Genomic DNA, 26,149 nt, shown 5'->3' on the forward strand with positions numbered 1-26,149 from the left:
GTGAGCTTATTATTCATCTTTAATAAACCAGTCCATAGACTGAAGCTTACTTTTACACAGTATAAATGTAATTGTAATAGGTTTACACAAATTACATGTACAGCCTTCCTACACCTATGCCATCACAGATACTGGGTCTGCACTCTTTAATGAAGAGACTCTACTGGCTACTCCAGAATTAAAAAAAAAAAAAAATATTTTATGAAGTGCCTTAATTTGAATCCAGCAAAGCACTTGAAGACACTTGATTCCTCTGAAGAGTTTTGATGTAGCAGGACCAGGATGTTAGGCCCATAAAGTGTAAATGGCACAGCAGAAATGAGGAAAACTTTCAGAGTATGAAGAGTCTTATAAAGGTTCTTCACATCTGACTTTGACATTCTACCTAGTACAATGAAATATCATCCTTTCAAAATGCTGTTTTCTGGAGCACACAGACTGACAGAAACTTTGCAGAACATTATTACATAATCTGTTTTTCACTTTTAGCATAGCAGAACACATTCTAGATGCCAAGCCACTAGCAACTAATCTGAAACCACAAGGCTATTTTGCCCTGCCAGTCCATCTTTGCTCTTCCTCCAATAATCACTCTATGATTCAATGTCTGATATACACCATCTGAAGTATACAAAGTATTTTCCATCAGATTTAATAGGTCTTTGGGGAAGGCTTTTTCCCCCCCTACACTATCTGGTAAAGTTATGAGATTCTAAAACATGAAAACAATACAGTGAACTCTAATTTGGGTACATTAGTATCGTTCAGTACTTCAAAATTCATTTTTGCTAGTAATGTCCTTATTTCCAGTCATAAATTTGAACCATGGCTCACTAAAATCAAGAGGAATTGTCAGCACCAAGCTCATGAAATTTGGAACGATCTTGTAGGAAACATCTACTTGAAATTCTGAAAATACAGATTACTTGAAATGCTGAGAAGTCTCATAGGATCAGACTCCTTGCAAGATTTCAAAAACTGTCTGGGCAGGGAGGTCCACAGGTTCTTACATGCTACATTAAACAGTTACATGCACCTATTACAAATAAAAAATATATGTATATATATATTCATATATAATATACATATATATGTACATATATTTGTCTATATATAGCTGTCTTCTAGTTACCTGAAGAAATCCACATGCTTGTGCTTAAATATTACCACATTCAAACATGTTCTGGTAATAATACTCCAAAATACAGAGAGACATGGAATTTAAAAAGTATTTCTTCATTCTCCAGGCCTTTGGAAATACAACAGGGCCAGAATGGTAAACAAGTATTCTTCGTGGCCTATTTCAGTAAGTCTTATTTTATTGATCTTCTTTTATTTAAAGTATGTCTTCCATTTCCACAACTCAGACATAAATTCTGCAGATAGCTGGAATGACATCTCCATAATCAGCCTCTCAAAAAAAAATACCCGATAAAAAATGCCCTTTAAACTATGAATTGAAAGCCATTTGTTTTATCAGAGCAAAGACGACAAATATTTGTTTCAGTTAAAAAATGAAAAAAAAAAGCAACAAACAAACAAACCCCAAACCAACTCCTAACCATTTTGTCTACGTTTCATTCACTTGCTCATTCCCCTGTATCATATATCAGTTGTGTTCAGGATTAGATCAACCTTTGGTCCACACTAAAGATAAAAGCCAAAGTCTAAAAAATAAGTAAAACTTCGTTGCAATGTTTGCTAATGCAATGAAATTATCTGGCATGCAAATTTAATACTGAAAAAGAACAGAAGGCTCGCATTATTCTGAATAACTGGATAATAAAATGGAAGATGAAATTAAATGCTGATGCAAGCAAAGTAATATGCACAGAGGAAAACAATTCTAATTTTGCAAACACATAATCATGGTCTAAATTATCTCCAGAAAAACAGCCTAGACTCATTGTACATGGTTCTCTAAAAACATCATTTTAAACCTCAGCAGCATTTACAAAGGCAAATGGAATGCTAGGAATTATAATGAAAGTAGGAAAAAACTCAAAAACATCACTATATCATCATTTCCAACTTTGGCACCAGCTGTACTTCTGGTCACTACAATGAAAGAAGAGGGCACTCTAGAACCAGGAAAGCTATCAAGAAATGTGGTGAGGGTCTTCAGCAGCAGGAAACAATTATTATAAGCAGAGAGACTGAAGAGGCCGTGACTCATTAGCTGAAGAGATTGGTACAGTGGGATATTATAGTCTTAAACATCACACTTGCAGTGCCTAATGAATTTATTCCAGACTGTAACCCAGGAATTAACGATTTCCAGATAGAATGATCACATAACATTTTAGAACCCCAGAGAAAGGGGTACTTCTCCGTGTATTTCACAGTGAAACTGTGGTACTGGAAGGCTCTGCAGAGGCCACACTGCAGAAGCAGTTACATTTATACGAAAAGCCCCTCAAAAGCAATTGGTCCAAATGAACCTACTGGCTCAGAAAGTCTAACTGGATTGCTCCATATAACACACAATCAACTTGTGTGCGTACAGAGCTGTAATACAATCCTTGCAACCGTGATTCAGGGCTTAATTAAAGCAGGGATTCGTCATCTGCATAGCAGCTAATGTCAGTTTACAAAAGAAACTTGGAAATTCCACATTTTTTGACTAAAAATTATACAGAAATTATGAGTTCCTTTAACCAAAAAAGGTATAGCTTTAATATAGTGCTCCACTTGTCGGACAGTCTCACCGATATTTGTTTAAATGCAGAGCAGTTCAATGCAGAAGAGGATATTTCCAGATGGCGCAGTTGATACAGAACAGTCTATTCAGATTAGGAAGCCATTAAGCAGCTGACAGGGTACATGCATTTTCCCACCTGTCTACTCATGTAAAGGTCAGACTGCAAAATTAGCATACAAAAATTAGATAGCGACTCAAAATAATGAGGAAGCTTGATACAGGAACTGACATAACTCTGCTCTCAGGTTTAATGTTGCAATAGTTGAAAGCAAACTACAGCCCAGCCCTTCATACGACCAGCACACCGACTTCCCAAGCTAATGGAGAACCTCGTGACAGCTCACAAAGGACTCTGTCAATTTCTTAGCTGTACTTTTGCCTTTCAGACAAGACAGGGAGATAATGAGGTGAGACAGTACATGAAGTAACACATTAATAACTCACAGAAAAAGCTATGGAATTATTTTTATATGATTTCAGAGTACGAGACAAAAAAGAAGCAAGTCAGAAATGAGCATCAGGGAATAGTTTGTAATTTATCCAGGATATAAATTATCTCAAGGAATTTCTAAGGCAGGCATGATGCTTGAAAGGCAGAGAAGAGCTAAGTGTTATTAGTGGAACAAATGAAATTTCACCAATTGGTGAAGTTCATCAATAAATTGCAGCTCTTTTTCTGTCACTATTTTGTGTCCTATCATTTATTTTTAAATTTTTAATGCATATAATAACAACTCTGATACTTAATTTGGTGAGGAGTGAGCATGGGCTGGGGACAACACGTAACTGAACCAGCCACAGAAAACTACAACTCACAGATCAATCTACTGCTCAGATTCAGCAATTGGGCCTATGAATGAGTATCTGAATGGCAGATTCTGAGATGAGATACTTAGGGCTCAATGTTGAATATCTTGGAACATAGGTTAGGGTCTCCACACCTCAAAAAGCTGAGTTTTAAAAAGCCAGGATTGATGTACAGATGGAAATTATCTCATTGCTTGTTAAGTACTGCAATTTTCTCAAATATTTAATTCTCAGGGCCCTTGAGATTCAGCTCATATTTTCCATAATCTGCAGTATTTCTAATTGAATGGATCTCTAAAGATTTTCCTCTGATTAAGTGAATATAAATCATAGAGCCTTTCTGAGTACCAGGAGACACGAGTCTCGTACAGAATGCCTCTCTGAGGGGAAATTCTGAAATATATTCTGTCTAAAATCAGGACAAAAGCTTTTGTACATTCTTGGAGGTTTTTTGTTTGTTGGTTAGTTGTTGGTTGTTTGAAAAAACATTTTTCTGCCTTACCATTTTCCACATAAACATGACTACGTATCACTTAAAAAAAGGTATAATTAGTTCAGAATGGACTGCTTCTACAGTTTCCCTTCCAAAATGTTAATGAGGCCATGTTTCCTTGAAGCAGTTCCAATAATTAAAATAACCTATCAGAAAATAATTGATCTGATTTAGCAATATTATTGGTATTATTTACTTTTATCAAAGGTGGTATTTCAGATTTAAAATGGAAGCTACTAAAGAAATAATATTGTTTCTGTATGTTTATAAATATCCCAATATCCATTAAATCTTAGTTTTATGTAGTGCAAACTGTATCTCTTTTCTTCCCCCCAAAATATTTACATTTTCTCTCTTCTGCAGGATTTCCATTTAAATTCCTTTCCCACCACACATTATGGAGTATCTTATCCCTCATTACAGCACTCAACTCTGATTTCCAAATTAAGTTTGGTTAAACATTACAAATTTGTTGTGTCAATCATTGTTTTGATATCCTTCTCCTCACTCCAGCTATGTATTAGCATAATGCACACTAATTACCAGTAAGCTGTATTTATGACAACATTGGCAAGCCAGGTGTTCTTCACTGAGCAGGAAACAGACTTAACACATTTTCCTATGACCTGTAATGGCTATTATGCATAGGCACTATTCTTTTCCTCAGTCACCAAAAGGCAGATACCCCTTAGAGAAAAAAAAAATACATATATTATCATTTTTAAGACATGTTGCCTTTTGTAAAGGATTGGGCACCATAACATTTGAAAATTTGCTAGAAAATGGAATGCGCATCCTCTGAAAATGATACTCCCATGCTACAGAATCTGGGAAAAATACTTTTTTGCTGAGCCTCCATTTCAGTTTATAATAAAAACATGAAGACACACACCCATTAAGCTAAAACTCACACCTAATTAAAGATACCACAAACCCTGTAAGAAACTAGTCAGTAAATTTTTCATTACCAAAAAGCATTTTCAGCTATGGAACAAGAATTTTACTTCTGCCTTCTTCTACTTAGCACGTTTCCACGGACAAGGAAATAATTTTTGCTTTTGAAGTTCAGGCATTACGTTTCAACACAACTGCCATGCCCTCTTTTACAGCTCTTCTGGACTCTATTCCTACAACCAAACGCCCACAAGCTGCTGAAACTTGAGGGAAACCTGGCAACCTTTATGAATGACATAGATGATGGGACCGAGTGCATCCTCTGCAAGTTAGCTGATGACACCAAGCTGAGCAGTGCAGTTGATATAGCAGAAGGAAGAAATACCATACAGAGGGACCTTGACAAACTTAAAAGGTAGGCCCACGTGAACCTAATGAGGTTCAACAAAGCAAAGTGCAAGGTTTCGCAATTGGGTCATGGTAATCCCAGGTATGTATACAGACTGGGAGAATAACTCCTTCAGAGTAGCAAGGCTGAGGACATAGGGGTCCTGGTAAATGAAAAGCTTAACGTGAGCCAGCAGTGCACTCTTGCAGCCCAGAAGGGCAACAACATCCCAGGCTGCATCAGGAAAGGAGTGGCCAGCAGGGCAAAGGAGAGGTCTACCCAGTGAGGTTGTGGACACCCCATCTGTGGAGATGTTTAAGGCCAGCTAGGACAGGCCCTGGGCAATCTGATCTAGTACTTGATCTGATGGTTGGCATCCTTTCCTGTGGCAGAGGGGTTGGAACCTGATGATCCTCAGGGTCTCTTCCAACCCAGGATGTTCTATGATAACCATTTCCAGAATAAAAGGTTTAAATATTTGCGGGGTCAAGGTTTATAGCTCCCCCTCCCCTCCATTTTGTATAAATGGTTTGAGTTTCAGACTATATAGAATGCATTAGGGTGTTTCATGCAAAATGCCTTAGTTCCATAACTTTTATGCATCCAGGCAAAAACACGTATTAAAGCACAGAAGGCTGATAGCTGGGCAGACTGCTGCAGTTGGAAGTCCTGTACTTCCGAAAGTAACAGAAGATCTACTCGGCCACAAGGTGGAAGCGTTGCTCTACTTGAAAAAAAAACTCGTGTATTTAATGATTTTAATGAATGTAAATGTCTGATTTACTTAGAACTACAAGTACAAACAAAACATTCTGTGCTTGCTAACAGAGCAAAATGAAGTGGCTGTGTTTGGCTGCATATTGTTATTAAATTACTTTGTATTAGAAGGACAAAAATTAAAAACAACATTGGCTGAAAGACAATAAAAACTACAAGAATGCTTTACCTATATTTCAGTGAGAACTAATAGGGGAAAAACATATGTTTTACAGTATGAACAGGGAAGATTTGAGCAATATTCAGAGGACATTATAGTCGCTGCTTGCAAAAATATTCTAGTTAAGAAGCAACACAGCAGCTTCCAACCCTTCATAGTGAAAATCTCACATTGGAAAAAAGCTCCCTTTTATACCTGTCATTAAGTGCCTGCATGTGAATACAGAGAGCTACAATATCTTGCTGATTGGATAACTGGTTTACCTATGTTACAGAAAAAGAAATCGTACAAAAAACACCAAAATTATTTTTCAGGATTTAAGAAGTGTCACCCTAAGAGATGATGATCATTGATGTTTAGATGTTTGCAACAGCCCAGAGCTGTAAATATCAATCTCTCTCTGGAGGCAACTGCTCATTTAAAGGTGACCTCCTTTGAAAGGTCAGTGTAAAGCAGTCTGTGTGGAGCTCGGAGGGAGGGGAGGGGGGGTAACGCTCACAGCTGCTAGGAGGAAAGTTGTAACTGGGCAGGAATACAACTCTCGGGACTGCTGAAGCAGGATTTCAACAGAAGAAGTTACGCAACACTGAAAATGTATTTTGTGTTCATTCAAAAAACGGAAGTGTAGGACATTGAGAGAGCAGCAACAACTCTCCAAAGGGATCACTGGGCACTGCTTTGGGAAAGAAAGTGGCTGCATACAACTGCTTTCCTCTTCTGCATGTCTCACAACTTGCTCAGCTGAATGCAATCATACCTCGTTTAGAGCCAAACAGCTGTGATTCCGTGATTTGCTGTTCTCCACACAAAGGATTTCTAGATTCACTTTTGTGGCCTACCAACACAGACACTAACAATAGAACATAATAGGGTTTTAGTTTCTGGGAACCATTTTGCCCTACAACTCTCTGGTAAACATTGGTCTGCCAGGTTTGAAGACATCACAACAAAGATTTATTATAGCAACGTTCAAAGCACACTGAACTAAATAAAATAAATGGATGGCATGTTGCAAAGGTATGAAAAACATGAACGCCTGCAAAAAGAGAGGATATCCAGTAACAAGAGTACCAGAAGTATGGAAATAGGACTGACATACAAATGAAATACGAAGACAATACAGACACAGGCTGCAGTCCCTGCAGACTCCCAGACTGATGTTCAGCCACAACTGAACATACCTGGTGAAGGTGTTTTTGACTCCTTACCTAGGAAAAGAGGAGGCATGGAAGAGTTTGGTCTCTAAAATTGCCTTAAAATTATTTTACAAAAATTAATTACAAATAAAAGTAACATGACACTGCTCAATTAGAGATCATCTCAGCTGTAAGTATCAGAACCAGGTCTCTTAACCTTGACTAGAATGATTGCATCAATTATCTGAGACAAGTCAGTGATTGGATCACGTGACTAGTAGTTCACTCATCTTCTAGCTATCTAATTCATTGTTAATGAGTGCTCTTCAAACACTTTACCATTGGGAATCAGTTCATAAATCATCCCCTATTCATGTGGGAGTTCACTGTCTGAAGAAAAAGACTATGTAATGATGTGGTTTTTATGCTTGTCATCTCTTAAGAAAGTAGCAGATCTGTGGGGAAAAAAAGCCACAAAACAAATTACACTACCTTGCCCCCCAGCACTTTCTTTTTTTCTTGGTACAAAATGATTCTCACTGAAGCATATGACAGGACAGCAGCTAGTCTCCTTTTTCACAAGTCTTTCTCCATTTTTTCTTCCCGTTCTTAAACAGTTCATGTATACTATTTCTATCTAATCATATTTTTTCTTTGGTAAAATTTAACCATCTTCTAACCTTGCTTTTTTCCCTTCTCTAGACCTCACTGGCCCATATAGACTAATTAAAATCAAGAATTTTAAGTATTAAAATAAATCCCTACCTCTTCCTGTGAAAGAGGTAAGAATGCAATGCCTTACATACGGCTGAACAGAGGAAAAATAGATTATATGTGGCATCCAGCATTTGAGATTGAACACCAGACTGTGTTGCCAGTTCTCATTAGGGCCAGCTATAGCGAGAATAAACTGCTTTTAGACAGGTCAATACATAGTAGACACTAGTACTGGGCAATAAGCATGCAAACTAGTGCAGTAAGGTTAAAGGATTTACTTTCAAGGACTGTAGAAAGCACAGATCTCCTGGCCCACCAAGTAGGTCCTTTGCTATGGATGGCATCTGGTCTGTAAAAACACTTTACTACATAGCAAAGTATCAGACCACTAATAAGAAGGATTCATTTTTTTGTCATATGGGGACACTCTCAGGGTGAAGTGCAGGTGAAGTTTTCAGTCCTGCCACATTGCAGAAGCTTTCCAGCAGCTCAGTAGTGGAGCTAACTTTCACACGAAAGCAGCTGGGAGCTAAGGATGATAAGAAGGTAGAGAGAAGCAGTTTCCACACCAAGAAGGGCAAAATTGCATAACGTCTGAGCAAGAAAGGCAGAGCAGGTACAGTGATGATAACAACATTCAGCCAACAGTCCAGACTGCCAGACAAGCTTGGAGGGATGAAGCAGTCTGAGACAAAGTGAGATAAATGCATTTTAAAGTCGGTGTCAAACAGGCTTCGCAATGACTGCAACACAGATTTAGCAAATGACTATGTGTGAGAGATTCAGGTGAAAAGCTCCTCCCAGGTAAAGTGTTCCTGCTATGTATAGAAAGCAGCCCAGTTCCCAGGAGGTGCTGGGGGGATGCACTCTGGACTCTAGCACTGAACAAATCTTGACTTCCTGTGGTACTAAAATTTTGTCTACATTGTGCAATGAAATGCTGTTCAGAGACATCTGCACCTCACAAGTGAATTAGATCTCCTTCTCGGTCCAACAATTTCAGCATAGCCCTGCAGTATGCTAAGGAGGAATAAGCCCCTAGAAATCAGCACCACACATAGATGAATGCAGAATCCAAATGGGAAGAGCTGCCTACTTATTATTTCTCATTTTGGCCATATGCACTCAAGGTAGTTTGATTTAATATTTTTCATGTAGTCTATAGCTCCTCAGAGTTCATTCAGAATGTGACATTTCTGATAGAGATTAAAGAGTCTATGGGTGCCCTCAGCTCTTACATCAGCATATATTATATGCTAATATATTCATCATAGACAAATGTCACATCTTTCTTCTGTGCAATGAATACATTTCATATTGTGTTACATTATTAGTGCCATTAGAGTGCTTATTGTCCCGAATGACCACCACAATACAGATGTTCTGAAATAGCTAGTTCACAGAAACCAATCTAGAAAGTTACATCTTTCTTTATCATAACTCATCTGATGTTCCTTTTATATTTACCATAGAGATAATCAAAATCAAGTCAATTCAGCATTAAGAAAGAATAAACTGAATAAGGCAGAAAATGATTTATGAGCGGGTACGGGGGAAAAGCCTGCCAAGTCTCTTTAACAGTTAAGCTATCATTAGTGTGTGGATGTGAATAAGATTAAGTTACTAATAAATGATCAAAGCTATGACTGAAATAACATTATGAAAGCTTTCTTTGTCAAATTGTTACAGATTCCTTTTGTTTACTTTGGAAAAGACAGGAAAGAAAAAAAAAAGAGGAGGCTGTAACAACAGTGTATCTATTCCCTCCTGAAACTCAGGAGGAAGCGAGCAGGAAACTTGTTTAGAGGTTGCACAGGAAGATAAAGGGACCTGCGATATAGAAGGACACCTCTTAAAGACTCTTGGTCAAGAAGAGGAGACTTTCTGCAGTACCTCACTGGAGCATTTAAAGGACTGAACACTATACAGCAGTGAGACCTTTGCCTGGTCATACACAGGAAAACAGTATGACAATCTATTAAACAACTAGAGTACAATGGGGATATCTTTAAATTCAAAAGGGGAAAGAATATGGGAGCAGGTGACCTAGATTTATACAGCTGGAGGAGAGAGAACATAGTAAAGGTAAGAGTAATCACAGAGATCACTCTTTTAATGAAAGAAAGAGAAAGCCCAAGCAGAATAATGGTACTGGACATCCCTGGGATCTCATAAGTGGAGTTATTTTTTAATACTATCTATGGCATAAAGGGCACTATGTTGCAAGTAAACAGTAACAGGCATTATAATAAACCCTCATGAGCAAATTAACACAAAGAATTTGAATTTATACAACTTAAGTGCCTCAAATTTTGTGCAGGCCGGCATGCATGTGTGTATGTTCATATTTGTCCAGCATGCAGATAAGATTATCAAGGTGGCTGCAGTAAAAAAGAGTTCACAACTAGCAAAGAAGACAAGACACAAGCAGAGAAAGCATTCCTGTGTTTACAGAAAAGGGCAAAGAAAAGTGTAGTCCATTGCTGAACAGTAAGGAAGAGATAGTTACTGCAGAAGTAATCATGAACTATACAATTTTCAGGACCTGGTAGCCTAGAGAACGAATAAAATGGTTTATTGCCGACTCTAATCAAAGGTATTGTTCCAGCTACTGCAAACATGAATTATGCTAACAAGAAAGCAAACTAAAAAGAAATAGACCTGGTGAGGTATTGTGAAGAAAACACACTAAATTATACTTTATCATCTTCTCCACAGCCATGAACATCAAAGATCTACTCTAAAAAACAAATATCAAATATTTTAGCCAACATGGTGCTTCCAAACACAAGCCTTCAAGGAAAACCATGTCAGCCAGCACAACCAATACAGTTTGCAAATCAGAGGCCTTTATCAGAACTGATACCAGTGAAAATCTTGCTAATTTAAGTGGGGTCTGAGTCTCGCCAGAATTGAATAGGAAGGTCAAATTTGTCCTGTTTTGATTCAATAGACAGTAAAGTAGAACATGGATAGCGTAAGTATCTTCCTGATTTGAGAAAGCTGCTTGGGTTAATAGAGAGTTTATCTCCATAGCTGTGAATTGTCTCTAGTTTTAATGATCCAACTCACAGTACATTTATGCAAAATACTCTCCAGTGTTTCTGGAGAACACAAGTAACACCTGCTTCCAAGTCGACATTATCTGTCCCATAAGCAGCAGCATACACAAAAAGCCACCTGCAATTTTTTTTTTTTTTTTTTAAATCACCCATAATACAGAAAAGTCAGATGCCAGACGTCATTCCTTCAAGGACTGGTTTTATGAAATATCACCCTCACTTTTTTTTTTGGGGGGGGGGGGGGGGGGGGGGGGGGGGTGTTAATAAACAAAGAGCTGCTCAGCAGTCACAATGATGTTTCTTGCCTATAATCCAGCTCCTAGAATTCTTAATCATTACAGTTAGTTAAAATGATCCAAAGTTTTCACTTGGGGACATGATTTTTCCTCTTTTAAATTTTCTAAATTTATATCACATTCACATCACAAAAAGGTGTAGAATATTAACAATTAGACCTGAACAGCTCATTCTGGAAACCATTTCCAGGCACAGAAAGGAGACAATCATCAGAAGTAATCAGCATGGATCCACCAAGGGGAAGTCATGTCTGACCACCCCAATAAGCTTCTGTAATAAAATTACCAACGCAAAGGATGAGCGAGGAGCAATGAATATTGTCTCTCTGGACTTCTGGAAGGCCTTTGACACTGTGCCCCAAAAGATGCTCAAAGAGAAGCTGTTGGAGCATGGGCTGGATGAGCAGATGGAGATGGATTTAAAACTGACTGAGCAGACAGGTCCCGAGGTCAGCGGTCAAAGGCACAGAAGTGTACACATTCAAACAATCTTACTTGAATCTTATTTTTACAAGCTGTGTTTCTAATATTATCAAAAACAGAAAAGCAGGAATCTTGTAGATACTTTATCTTCCAAGCACTTTAGTTTTCTTTTACTCTGGACAAAACACCTTGCTATAATTCTTAGCTTGATTTTCATATACAGAGAAAACCTTTTATTTTGTGGTAGAAACACATTTTAATTTTGGAGAGTTGTGTAAGAATAAGAAGTTAATCTTTACTTCTTCACATATATAATGCTGTAATGCAATGGAAAGCACAACAATAACAGTAGAGTAGCAAAGTCCCAGGCTGAGCAAGCGAGGACTTGCTCAAATGCAACAACCGCGAGCACAAAAACGAAAGAAAGAATCTACTTACCCTTAATCAGCCACCAGTTGGCAGGGATCTTCAGTGATCCCCTTGCCTCCTCTGCCAACCCTTAAATGAGGTCTGGGAAGGGGTGGATCCTGGCTTCCCCCCGCCCCCCTCCTCTCCTAGTCACACAGGTGCATTGCGTTGTATGCAGCTGAGCTCCCCTGGGTTGGCCCTGCCTTCCCACCAGGTGTTCAATCACTGGTTCAAGCTGTGACTTGCATTTCCCCTACAATACCTCATCATTATTCAACCTAGAAATCGTAACAAAAGCAGCACAGTTACTATCATTGATCCTATGTGATCAATGGGGCCACTTTAAACAGAAAAAAAATTACTTTCTTTATGAACACTACAGTTAGTGTACTCACATAAATATATACAGTCATTGCTTTTGGAATCAAATGATTATCGGCCTGAAAGAGGAATACCAAAAAAAGTGAAGACATGTCCTCGTATGTAATGAGCTAGAGAGCAATAAAAACATATATTAAAAAAAAAAATTCATGATCTAATGAGAAGATCATGAAAGTAAAATAATTTTTTTTACAAATACATGAATTCTATGACATCATACAGTATAAAAAAATGAAAACAAGAAGTACATGACAGAAAAATACACAGGTAGTAGAGTCAGTAAAGAGAGAAAACTAGTTGGTTGTTTGCAGTTTCACATATGCACCACCTACTAAGAATGCTTGACATTTAGTCAACTTATGGTTGGGTTTTGTTTTGTTTTTTCTTTTAGGTACAGGTTGTTCCCAGATCTCCTGGGGCCAACTCTCATTAACTACTCTGGTATAAAAGAGCCTGACATAATTTCTAGCTTTAATCACAAAAGGTGGTGAATACTTTATACCAAATTCTCACAACAAATCTGCATGCATACATTATTGCCTGTAGGACAGGCAGCTGTAAAGGACCATGACCAATTGAACTGAGATTTGTACATTTTATCATCACCAGCTACCTGAGCTCTTCATACGTGAAAAAGTATCGAAGCAGATCTTTGACAGTATTTGGATGAAAGAAGAGACGGACAGAAGTCGTGGGAGAATGGTAAGAAGTTCAGAGTGCATGCACGCAGATGTTCATAATATCCTCTGTTGCATTTTGCTTATTGCATCAGGAAAGAAAAAAAATAGCTAATATTGCTTTTGTTTTCTTTCAGAAAACTAAAGGTGTTGTGCTTTTTGCTTGTGTCATCTTCATGGTTTTCCTTATAGTTGAAATCGGGTGTGCTCCAAAGGTAAACAGTGTTAAAGATGTCTTTACTGTATAAGAGGGTTTGCTTCTGGTGAAATAACACCTAGTTTCTTTCTATAACTTACAGGGTAAAACCATAGTGAGAAACTGGGGCCCACAATCAATTCTATATCTTAAAGGACGCTGTAAGTTATATTCAAAACCTGTTCTGTGAACATTGAAGTTATATGCTGATTTGGACTAAGAAGTTAAAAAATTGTTATTAGATTTTTAAAATGTCACAGAAAAATCAAAGCATGTTAATCAAATTGCTTATGACATGACATCTACGACAAATGAAATAATGCAGATCAATATCCTATGTTAGGCAATTGCTATAAGAAAGATCTTGTAAGCATATTTGCATTATACCTAAGTTGTTTAGCAGATTTTTTGTTTATGGCATCGTATTTTACTCAGATATATATTCATTTTACACATGCCTCTTATGAAGAAACCATACAGTATTAATTGCAGAATTACAATATACTTAATTTTTGTGGTAGTTTGATGGCATTGTGCTGAAATACGCTGTTTATCTTTCTGATTTTATTCAACCTCCCAAATATAAATAAACAATGATCTACCTTTCTACAAGCAAACTGAATGATGCTTTTTATTACAGCGTTTTAGATACCAGTTCTGATTACTTTTAAGGCTAGCTAGCTAGCTAGCAAATAGGTGTTTTGCTTTGCTGAAATTTAGAGGAATCTTGACAGTAAGTAATCATCTCTTTATACTAAATAACCAGAAAATACAAATGCTTGTGAGTAATAAGTGAGAGGAATGTGAAGTTGGCTTCTGTTTGCCAACAGAATGTCACTGAGTAGGCAGCCCTTCTAAAAATATCTTTAAAAACAAGACATTTGAATTAATGAGGTACTTGAAGAAGAGAGGCTCAATAGTACACCTACTCAGTATCTTCAGATATTACTTAGGTGACATTTGCTCTAGAGATTGAGGACTACAGCTGATCTACTCTTTTGACTTCCAGGATATATGTACAGTATTTAGTGAACAATTCAAAGAGTGATTGATGGCCCAAGAGTTCTTTGCTGTAATGCTACATGCCCTATGACTCCTAATTTCTGAAGTCTGTCTGGCTTCAGGAGTTTCATTCTAGGCTAAGACGTTATTAGAGTTATCTTGAAGTGGTTCGATGTGAAATCAGAATATTTCTGAGATGCATACACAGTAGACCTAAGGTAAATTTATTTTTAAATTGAAGTCACTGGATCATTCCCTAAAGAAGGAATTTCTGTTCCATGATCCCATCACTTCTTTCCAAATCTAAAATAGTTAGAATATACAATCATACAAATAGATACATTGACCTCATCTACAATCTGAATAGAGTATGCAGACCAAGACTCTTCTCCTAATCACACCAGACAAAGTACTGCCCAAAAGCATTGTACACTGAATATGAGATATCTGTAAGCAATTGTGGTAGACATTGTAACTGTTGCTCATTGAATGATTTGGGGAGATACATTCTGAATTTTTCATCTCTATTGTACATACGCAAATGACAGCGGTACTTGAAGAACAAGAAACTCTGACAGGTAAGATAGACATCTAGTTCTAACCGCAACAAACCATGAAGCTGACTTCAGGTTCCCAGACTGGATTTTTTTTTTCCAAGTAATTTGAGTTCTCCCATTCTTTCTTCTCTATATCTATACTTCCTATAGCCACTGTGCAGAATGTACAGATGTTTCAAAAAGGCAGTGTAAAATGATCTGTTTGACTGTACTACGCAGAGAAACTAAGTCAGGGCTAGTGCCTTGCTTTCTAAAGTCAACATCGATGTTCTGTAGGAGCTGTACAAGTATTCCTCTGTCTAGGTCTGGTTTTCCTCATTTACACAGTAAATTTATACCTGTTGCTTTGGACTGCATGCAGCTGCTGATGGAACCATTGTTCTAAATTTTCTTTCTCTCTCATTTATCACTAGATGGCAGGAGATACACCTCTGAAAAGGATGAACAGTATTACAAGCTTAACCTGGAGGACTTCAGTGCATTTTTTAAAAGTAATTTCTGAAGAAAAGCATGTATAACTTGCAGGTGTATTACCTATAGCTATGTCTCTGTTGATTTCAATCATACCAAAAGCAAAACCCTTGAGGAGCCAGATATTTCTAACTCCATGGAATTTACATTGCAGAGGTTCTGTTTCCTGGTTTGGTACACTGACTTAAATTTAGGGAAAAGCAGATGGAGGTCAGGATTTTTCTAAGTGCTAAGAATGATTCTGTTCCTGCTGCCTTTTACAACTTGAGCTAAGCACACAGCACTTCCATCTCTCCAAAACCACTGGTATTCTAAGAATTCAAATACAAAATTAATTCAAAAACAAAACAAAAAGAATACTGGTGGTCTTTCTGTATAGAGTTGAGAAAAGGCCAGCAGCATTTTAGTGCACCTTCACAGCCAAAAAGGAAAAAGACTACAGCAGGAAGACACCTGGGAATAAGAAAAGAGAAAGATGGAGAGTTTCACTCCAAGATCTTCCTAGAATGGTGATTGTAAAAATAATAATTACCAGAAAATTAGTGGGAGAAACAAAGCTATAGGAAGAATGGGTTTTCCCGGCAACAGTTCAGCCAGCCATAGAGAATGAACACACCTTCAGTTTTAGTGATTCAGATCACAGTGATACTGTTGGAAAGTTAAAGGAAAGTAGACAAGAAGTTAAAAAAAAAAAAAAAAAAAAAAAGCAATTTCATGCATAGTTCATGCATAGGTAACCCTTTTCTCACCCTTGGGTTGTTGTGGAGAAAAATGCCACAGTTCAGTTGGGCCTATGAAGAAAATTCAAGGTTAAGCTTTCAACACACTATTACAGGACTAGCTAAGTGCATACTTTCTATATGAGCAAGAAAAATACTCCAGGCTTTTAAGACTGACAGATATGCATCTGCAGCTGCTGTAGTACAGGTACAGGACTCAAATCCAATATCTGAGGATGTCAGAGAAAAGATCTCATCTTCAGTGCAGCTAGAATGGTTTATGAAATTGAATCATAGGTACCAAACTTTGCTTCCTACAGAATGTCCAGCCAATATATATGACTTTGTGGTCTTTTTCTTTAGGCTGTGTTCAACACCACTGAACATTCTGAAAATCAGAAGATTTAAAGCCCAAAACATGGGCATTAGATGTTTGGAATAAAACAAAGCTTTTCTTTACTTGCTACAAACATCTCATCCTGAGAAACAATAATAAAAATTGTAACTGAATGTTAATACTGCAAATGTCACAGTGTAAGTCTCTTTAAGGATGTGCATGTGTTATATCAGCTTGTTCCAAGAGAAATCTTCATTATACTTACATTTGAAAGTTAATAAAACTAAATGCTTACTAACACAACTCATCTTGTTTTCTTTCAACATTAAGTTATTTACAACATAAATAACTAAAAAGCTTGTAAGTACCTTTATAATTTTCTTAGTTGTCTGTGGAAAGCAGCAGAGCTCAAAACATAAGCATTTTTTTTGGCTCTTCTTAGAGAAGCTCTTTTCAAAACCTGTCACATGTGATGCTACCGTATTCATCTAACTTCATGGACTGTATTAAGCTTCTGCTTCTGTCAGAGCCTATCACTCTCCCATACCAGTCTGCCAAAGACAATGAGGTGTCTCCCTGCAGATACATTTGTGACCCTCACAGCAAATGCTGAATATCTTCTACAACACGGCATATGGAAATGATCAAATTATCTCTAAAGGTAGTTAAACACAAATACAATGTGTTTGCCCCTTATTCAAGAAATTGCCAGAAACATTAATTGTCAGAAGAGCCATCTACCATATTTCAGATATTTTAACACAACTAAATTTGCTTGTGTGTGCTTTCTTCTCCAGTTTTGCTAAAACAGAGTTTAGGAATCTGAACAGATATTTAAAAATTTTTGTTGCTGTCAGTTTTATGAACCTTCCTAAAAACATGCTATATTCTTGCCTGAGATCTAGAAAAACGTGAACATCTCAAGCAAGTTGCTTCTGACCTTTTCTATATAAATGGTAAATCTTATTATTTACCTGTTGAAAAGTTGCCTTAGTTTCTCACACATTACACACAGGACAGCTGTTCCATACAAAGTTAAATCCATGTACTTCTATGTAATCCATTTACTTCCATGTGAAGTGAAGGAATTATCCTGGATAGTCTGATGTTGCTTCCTGATAAACTGACTGTCACCATTCTGCATTCAGTGAAGTTTGTTGATGCCACCTATACAATACAGCTGTACTCTAGTAAAGCATCTAGCCAAACTAAAGGAAGCAGTGAATGACACTACACAAATGCAAGACTGTCCCCAAAAGAGACAAAGTTATGGAATTGGGTGAAGTGCAGAGGGACAAAGCAGGGTATGAGCAAATCCCTGCATGGCATCGCTGGCTTTCATAACTAACTGAAGTCAAGGGAAAGGCTTCCACCGATTACACTTGACTGCTTAACCCTGACTCTGCATCAGAAAGGAAAAGTTTTCCTTGTTGCTTATCCGAGTACTATAATGCAGAAAAGAGCACATTCAGGATGCCCTGTATGGCTCTAAAAATCTCACTAGTAGCTCCAATTGCAAGGATAGCTCCGTGGAAGAAATTATTTCAGCAGCTCATATCTCTTGCTCTGAAGAAGACAGCTGTTAAATGTGCTCATATGCACTCAGAGCAAAGAAAAGGTATGTGAAAGTTTCAGAACTGAACAAAGCAGTTCTACAAGACATTTGCTCAGTAAAAAATAGTTTGAAGCTCTAATGAAACCCAAGCATTTCTTAAATGAAAATGATAAAACATAGAAGTGATAAAAAGATCTGTCTACACATTTCTACTGAAGACAGAAAAAATAATTTCTGCATAAGATATATACACACGTGTATGTGCGTGTTATATATGTGTGTACGTGTAATTGGAAAAAAAAAAGAAGAAATGATCAACAACAAACGTACTCCCAGAGACAGAACAGCATTCCCCTTCGTTCAGAAAAGTCTGGAAAGCGGAAAATACTTGCTGCCACCCTGAATTTTACAAATAATAGTGACTAACTAAGCTGCATTAACAATTTGGACATTAATTCTGGACTCTGACCATACATAATGGGTACCTTTTCCATAATTATATCCGCACTGCATGGACAGTTTCCAAATCACGGCAGACCTGCAGCAACCTCTGATGATTATTATATTCCACGCAGTCCGTATCTCTCAAGAATTGCCTGCTTCTGCTTTTGACAGTATGTAAATCTTAATAGGCTTCTGAACCAGGCATAAGAGAAAATATATGCAGCGATGAAATGAGGCTGGAATAGTAATATGAAAGTGGGGAAAAATAAACACTAAATAGGAACAGCTTCACAATGAAGTTGTTTTCTGTTTCCCCAGTCCCGCTGGGAGAAGTCCTGCACCAGAGAAACACAGTATCTTCTTTCATCACAACTCTTCATGAAAAAAAAACGTTGTTTCTAAAGTAGCTGCTTTGATGTGATTTCTGATCATTTCAAAGGAGCCTCTTCTTTCACCAGGAGCATTGCTAATAAGTGACAACTACGTACAACACTTGCATCAAATGAATTTAGCTTAAACAGACACTTTTTCATCTGCTGTGTTGACTGAACAATCCATATGTAGTTGGTGGTCTTTACCTTCATAATCAAAACAATTTGGAGCACCGTGTTATTCTTATCAGTTTTGCACATGAAGGAAAATAAGTGAGCAATTCTTTCTACTCCAGGGCTATTAATTTGCATTCAGCAATTCAAATATGGTGCAGTAAGGCAGCAGAAAGTAAAATCTGCAAGGAGTACTTGCATTAAGCAACACCCTTTCATCTGCTCAAACCCAAACACAAGCTGCAGGTGTCAGATGACCAACTGGCACCCTCTGTCTATGAATTCTGATGCTGCATAATACCTGTGAAGAGACTAATATCCCTTCTAGACTATTTGGGATCGAATTACTTAGCTTACAGAGGATGGTTTGTCTGCTTTTTCTCAGCTGATATATTAAACATCTAATACTGCATCAATGTGAAATGTCATATTTTCCCCCAAGACACAAAAAAAGGTAAAAGCTGTAGCACAAATTAAATTCTGTTGCACATGGACTAATTAGAAGCTGGCCCCAGTATTCAAGAGGTTTGCCATATGAACAAATTAATAACTATTTAATTCAGTATAACAATAAATCCATATCAGATTTGCTGGACCATCCAGATCAAAGAAGAACACATCTTTTGCACAATAAGTCTACTTCAAAGGCAGACATCTATGGCTTTCAAAACAGAGAACACAAACTCAGTCATGTATTTCAAATATATTTCATCCATACTGGTTAAAGAGCCTAAATACAAAAGATTTTTTTTTTTCCTTTGTGGAATAGGAATGCGTAGCTGCAAACTACGATTTTGTTTCCATGTGCCTTTCAAATGTAAAAACTTCCCCTCCCCCACACCAATAACATAATTATAGCTTCATGTTTCTCTTGTTACAAAGAATTGAAACATTGCACTGCCTTTTACCAGCTTCCTTGCCAGGACAGAATACAGAGGGATGTGTTTCTAGCTACAGTAATTACCTTAATTTTGTAGGAACACGAGATTGCTGTGTAATCGGCTATTACTAATGCAATTACTCTGAAAAAATGGCTCACAACAAGATGTGTCAGGGGTGCTTCTACATCAGCACAGATTGTAGTAATTCAATAATGAGTCACATTTGGTCTCTGAAGTGGGTAATACTGACTGGCAAATATCCACGCTATAATGAAGATTTATGAAAGCATTGTTCTGGGGTTATGTTTATAGGGTAAGCTATAGGGTTCTGCAAATTCACCATATACCTCTTGGTCTCCCTAAAATATTAGCAGTATTTCTGTGATTTCTGCTACAGTAGAGGGCTCAGTTCAGAGCCCCATTGTGCTAGGTACTTGCTCAGGATCTGCTACTTCTACTTTGTTGTAAAGACCTGACTAAGATCCCATTTAACTAAATGGGCTACATGTGTTATTGACTGAGCCCGAAACAACTGGAAGATTAAAGGAAAACCACAAAGGACCCTGTCATCCTGTTTTATAGTATGGACAAGAATTCTATTTCAAAAAGGCCCTTTTCCCTGAAACAAGGCCATCGAAGTTCAGCAAATCTCTTTCAGGGCCTGCCAGGAAGCCTGTAGCAGAGCTCAGAGAACTTAGTTCTCCGAAGTCCTCGTGTTACCCCTCCAAAAAACACAGCGCTCTGTGCTGTTCAGTTTATTAGGAACATTTAACTACTAGCACATCTCAAAAGGTCAGTCTGATACAGCTTCACTAGTTACTGACTATGATTGTTAAAAGGAATGATAATAACTAAACAACAAAGTATGCCACAGCAGGTTGCCATGCTGCAACATTTGGAAATGGACACCTGTACACAGATGGTCTCCATGTATCCCGTCCTATTGATTACACACAGCTCAACAGAATAAGCTGACTTAATGTTGCATTGCCACATAGGCAGAAATACAGACATGCCCAAAATACCAAACATACACATAAAGTCTAATCGCAACAGGTATCATAATTCTTATTTCTCCCTTAAAAAAAATATCTTGCAACAACAACAACAAAAGAAAAATCACCTAAGGGCAAAAGTCAAATTATGACACTAGACTTGTATCATACAAGAAGACTGTACTGTCAGTGCAGTAAAACAGAGTAATTCATCTAATTATTTTATATGTGTTCAAAGTTCATCACTTCCAGTAATATTCATTACCTGTTAAGGTACAGATGCCCAGACTTAGCCAGCCTTAACCCAATAGGGTAGAAGTATGAGAAACTGCCACATACTGCAGACAAGGGAAAGGCCCAGCCACAATCTGAGGCTAACCTAATAGAATAACATGAGAAGTGTTTAGATGTAAACTACTGACAGTGTAGAACCAGGAAGTCCCTTTGAGGGAAAAATGAATATTATGGCTTTAAGCTGCACCAGGGAAGGTTCAGGCTGGACGTGAGGAAATACTACTTCTCTGAAAGGGTGGTCAGGAACTGGAATGGGCTGCCCAGAGAGGTGGTGGAGTCACCGAGCCTGGTGGTGTTCAAAGAGCATTTGGATGTTGTGTTGAGGGACATGGTTTAGCAAGAACCATTGGTGAAGGGCGAATGGTTGGACTGGATAATCCTGTGGGTCTTTTCCAACCTTGGTGATTCTATGATTCTATATTGTTAAAAGGCACGTGCTGATTTATCGCAGTCACCAGCAGGGTTGAAACCATTGAACAAGGATGGAGGAAGGGGAGGAAGAAGGAATGATGGTGAGAGTAAAATTGTGACACGTTGTCTATTTGTTCCCTACTGAACAGATCTTTGCCTAATCAAATCAACCTGGAGCAGCACAATATATCTGTTGTGCTGACCACACTCTGAGGATCCCAGTGCTGTGAGAAGCCTCTGCCTTCACCCAGGAGGTGTCCCTAAGCTCAGGTTTTGCTCCTTCCTGAGCTACTTCTCAGACATACCTATGCCCACCTACGCACCATGTTGATCTTGGCTCACTAATTGGAATTCCTGGTTTGACTTTGTATTTACCTCATCACTACAGACTTGCCTGGCAATAAGTGGATCACTTTATTATTCCCAAGAGCTCTTCATGCTGAGGTACCACGCACATTGCTGGTGTGGACTGTAGGCACAGAGAGCTGAATCTTCAAACATAGTCCCTTGATGATGATGTGTACAGTTTAGAAGGGCCCACAGAACATCTGTTTTACATTTCCCAAACACTTCCCAGCACTTTGTTGTACCTTTCAGACACAACTCAAGAGATTCCAAACAAAACTGTGATACAGAAAGAGTCAGAGACTGAGAGCATCAACAGCAGATAAATTTTGGAACTGGAAGAACATAAAACATTTCACAGATGATCCTACATAGACCTAAATTATAAAAGAAAATTTCTAAAATTCCCTTTGAATTTTCTATCTTATGGGGCTGAAAATTCATTCATGATGCCAAAGCAATCAATTTGAGTATACACAATGAAACAGGAGAATTTATATCTCTGGGAAAGGGAATACACTCTGCCTGCATCTTGCCTCAGCATGTAGCAGTGTTAAGCATTGAGAGGTTTTAAGAATGACATATCAAGGAGAAGAAATACTTTTCTGGGTGCCATAGACGACTAGTAGAGAAGCTGTAAAGTATGAGATTAATGCAAGGCAAATACAGCATAATCTACTATCTCTCCTTTTGAAAATCCCCTGAATATGCCAATATACAGATACCCAAACTCCTGTGCCACGTACCTAATTTACTGTCCCCAGCAAACACGCTTAAATTATGCAATTATTTCTACATAAAAGGGCTACTTCTAAATGCAATGCTGGACCATCTTCCCACTAATATTCCATTACATCACGAGTGTCCAGCCTTTTGGCTTGTCTGGCTACACTGAATGAAGACATATCTGCAAAGGTTGCCACATCTGCAGAGGTTGGTCTGAAAGTAATTCCTCCTAATTATTTCCATGGAAACTACAATCAACATTATTGTACAATGACATTATTTACTAGAGCAAATTCTCAGCTACAAAACACTGTTTTTCAATACAGTCACCACCACTAGGTATGCATTTTCACCAGCAGTTAACAAGAGCCCGCATGCTGTATTCGTAACAATCATCACCAGCAGAGATGAGCCACTGCTGCTGTTGCCACTGTTGAAGCACACCATTCACCACCTCACTGTGCTCACATCCACTGACTGTTTCACCACCATAGCCATTCAGCAGGCACTGATGAATTTCAGTGGGTGCAATTTTTTCCACACAGAAGAAATCAATTCCATACCTTTTCTTCATATACATTTCGACGTCAGACGCCATTTTGTCAGACTGCCCCTCTGCTGCCATCTGTCTCACAGCAACAAGATATAACAGAATGCTGTCACGAGAAGGTTCAGCCTCTACTGCCACACCACCAACATCCATCTCTGATGCTGTGGGCCAATACAATAAAATAGGAAGCATTACTTTCAGAGTAGCCTTCATAAAATAGATATAATATGGTTAGTGCATATAAGTAACAAACTTATTTTAATGTTTTGGGTTTTTTTAAATTAAAACATATTAAAAAGAGAGCAACAAAACTAACGCATCAGTCTGGTTTGATGGCAGTGACTGCAATTTTTAGTGAGCTATCAAGATGTTTTTGTCAGAGATTTTTGATGAAAAAGATCCTTTTTTTTAATTATTTTTTTCCACTCTTCCTTGCTTCATCCTTGAAAAAGTTGTTCACAAATGCACATACAGCCAAAAGCAGTGACACGAATAAAGCATGACTGCAAGGCAAAGGATATTTCTCTCTGGTAAGAGAGGGCTTATAGAAGTCTGGTAAAGAGACATGACCAGATATTGGATTGGAACTCTAAACATTCCTCTCGAGAATTTGCAAATACTGTATTGATGTTGACTGAAAATGAAGTTGCAAATAAACCAAAATATTGATTATTTTTTCTTTCAATGTTGAAATCTATTCTCAAATTCCTTTATGAAAATGGACAGCAAGGCTCCATATTTTTCTTGCTGTTCATGGGACTTTTTAGCCAATGTATGAAATCCATGAACTTATTTGCCATAACCTGAGCTATCACTGCACTGCATCCTCACCCCTCCGCCCCCGCCCCTGCACTGGAAATCTTGACAACAGTTTACCAAGCCTTCGAAGTACTCTGATATATCCACTGTTAAAAGCTGAAATAGAAAAAAGATATTTGATGAGAATGTTTGCTTTAAATAACTTTGCAGTTGCACCCATAAAAATAATCTCAACTTTATCCATCTTAAAAAAAAAGAAAAAAGAAAAAAAGAAAAAGGAAGATTTCTTGCTATTTTCAGATGAGGCTGACATATTGGCAGTTTCAAAAAGATCTGGACTTTTTTTTATCTGCAGGGTTAAAATATAATTAGTTCATGGAGTTATGAAGCCATGGACTTGCTCATTCTTTTTAAAAAAATATATTAAGAAAAATCAGAGACAGCTCTTGCCTAAGGGTGCTGCTGAAAGCTGTAGCTCAAGTCTTGTCTAACTCATTTTCCTTACTTTGCTATTTGCACTTCATTTATATCTATCCCCAGCTTGCACTTCTACCTTTTACATTTGGCTGTAGAATTTCTTACCTTCCCAATCCCTCATCTCCCCCACTTTAAATATATTTTAATTCTCCACTTATTTATTTAGAGTCTATTGACTCTACAGCTGTGTGTGCTCTTCTGACTTCATGATGTCATAGTAAATCTCTCTGGGGACAAACATCTTAAGACCATGCCATTATGTAGGTATTAATTCCAGACTAAAAGGAAATGGTCTTAGGAAGTGAAGGATCAAGGAGTGATACATCGAGATTATACCATATCCCTTTTGGAGCACTTTGAGAACCCATTTTCTCCAGCAATCTTCAGCAATCCCCAGCAGCAGTTGTTAAGAACAAAGACGTATAAGCCAATCCATTCACATATCAACTACCACTCATTAAAAAAGCCCTACCTCTTATTAAATAAATTTTAAAATAGCATGCAATCATATCTGCTATCCTACCAAGAATTTTGAATCAACACACATGGAGAATATCTTTATTCTTTCAAGCTTAAAAGCCAAAATATCCAAGCAAATATTAAACTAGCACAAAACATCTAAAACCAAAGAGCATTAATTTTTATATAATTTATCAAGTCATTTAGATGACAATATGGCAGCAGTGAGAGAAATAAGTTGCCAAAATCAAAGAAGACACAAAGCTAAATTAGCAGATTTGCCTACCATCACTGGAAGTTGAATGGTTTCACAAGCAATAAGAACCAAACTAAGATAGCAACTTCTTTGTCAGTGCTTATTGGCTTTCCACTCACATAAACGCTCAACAAAGTCATTCTAAGTAAAACTTTAAACTAGATACTATGTAAGGACTGAACAATTGGCCCAGAAAACCCCAAGTTTCACTTCCATCAGCATAATTCAGAAAGAATGCAGCTGAAGCCAATGAAATGAGCCCTATGAAAATTCAAGGTAAGATAATTTAGACTATGACAATATATCAATACTACTACTCATTGACTTTATAATATGTTGAACATCATTCAACTTTCAGTCATTTATATTTTGATAGCACATGTAGGATCTGGGATAAACACCTCCCAAATTCCTCCATGATTATGCGTTCAGCTTGACAGACAGAGTAACCTCCTTTTTCTGCCTCTTCAGCTTTCACCAGGAGACAAGCACATGTTGATTTCACATCTTCCCAAGAAATAGATACAGCTGTTTCCCTGACATGGAAAAAGAAACTAGTATAAAATATATGCGTTTTAAATACAGAAAATAATCTAAAAGACAAACTGCAAACCTTTACCTAAGAGCTGGAATGCACACAGCTGACTCAAACTAACTGCACTGTTACTGTGACACATCCCTGTAGAAATCTCAGTTTTACACTGAATAGCTTTTCCTTCCAATGGTTTGTTTCTGAGTTTTTCTAATTAATCACATGGAAGACTGTGTTCACACTACAGAGTTGGTCTATACAAATGCTGACCAATGAGTGCAGCAGGGAAAGATTATACAATAAGCCGCTTTTTAGATA

At 37.7% G+C, this 26,149-nt stretch overlaps 2 protein-coding genes across 10 annotated transcripts in view; one reads left to right on the plus strand and one right to left on the minus strand.

The window, feature by feature from the left end:
* The window catches only part of TESMIN (testis expressed metallothionein like protein), a 77,974-nt gene that overhangs the window by 35,698 nt on the left and 16,127 nt on the right, over window positions 1-26,149 (minus strand). For 6 of the 8 annotated variants that reach the window (XM_040701750.2, XM_015286831.4, XM_046942339.1 and 3 more), the window contains one exon: window positions 25,127-25,835. In XM_040701750.2, the coding sequence (XP_040557684.1) occupies window positions 25,767-25,835 (69 nt within the window). In that variant the 3' untranslated portion in view covers window positions 25,127-25,766. Of the gene's footprint in view, window positions 1-23,361; window positions 23,510-24,224; window positions 24,264-25,126; window positions 25,836-26,149 lie in introns of those variants that run through there. The other 2 variants (XM_040701749.2, XM_040701748.2) reach the window with 1 other exon arrangement.
* Window positions 5,092-16,905, plus strand: LOC101751123 (spexin prohormone 2). 2 transcript variants are annotated; one of them, XM_025151343.2, is made up of 5 exons: window positions 5,092-5,310; window positions 13,253-13,345; window positions 13,458-13,535; window positions 13,620-13,677; window positions 15,489-16,905. In XM_025151343.2, exons 2-5 carry the CDS (start codon window positions 13,310-13,312, stop codon window positions 15,575-15,577), a joined length of 261 nt encoding a protein of 86 aa, XP_025007111.1. In that variant the 5' UTR covers window positions 5,092-5,310; window positions 13,253-13,309; the 3' UTR covers window positions 15,578-16,905. The 2 variants fall into 2 exon arrangements, with proteins under 2 accessions (XP_025007111.1, XP_046798319.1); XM_046942363.1 differs by lacking the exon at window positions 5,092-5,310 and having other exon boundaries at window positions 13,117-13,345.

The sequence above is a fragment of the Gallus gallus genome, chromosome 5, assembly GCF_016699485.2.
Source record: "Gallus gallus isolate bGalGal1 chromosome 5, bGalGal1.mat.broiler.GRCg7b, whole genome shotgun sequence".
Classification (NCBI taxonomy): Eukaryota; Metazoa; Chordata; class Aves; order Galliformes; family Phasianidae; genus Gallus; species Gallus gallus.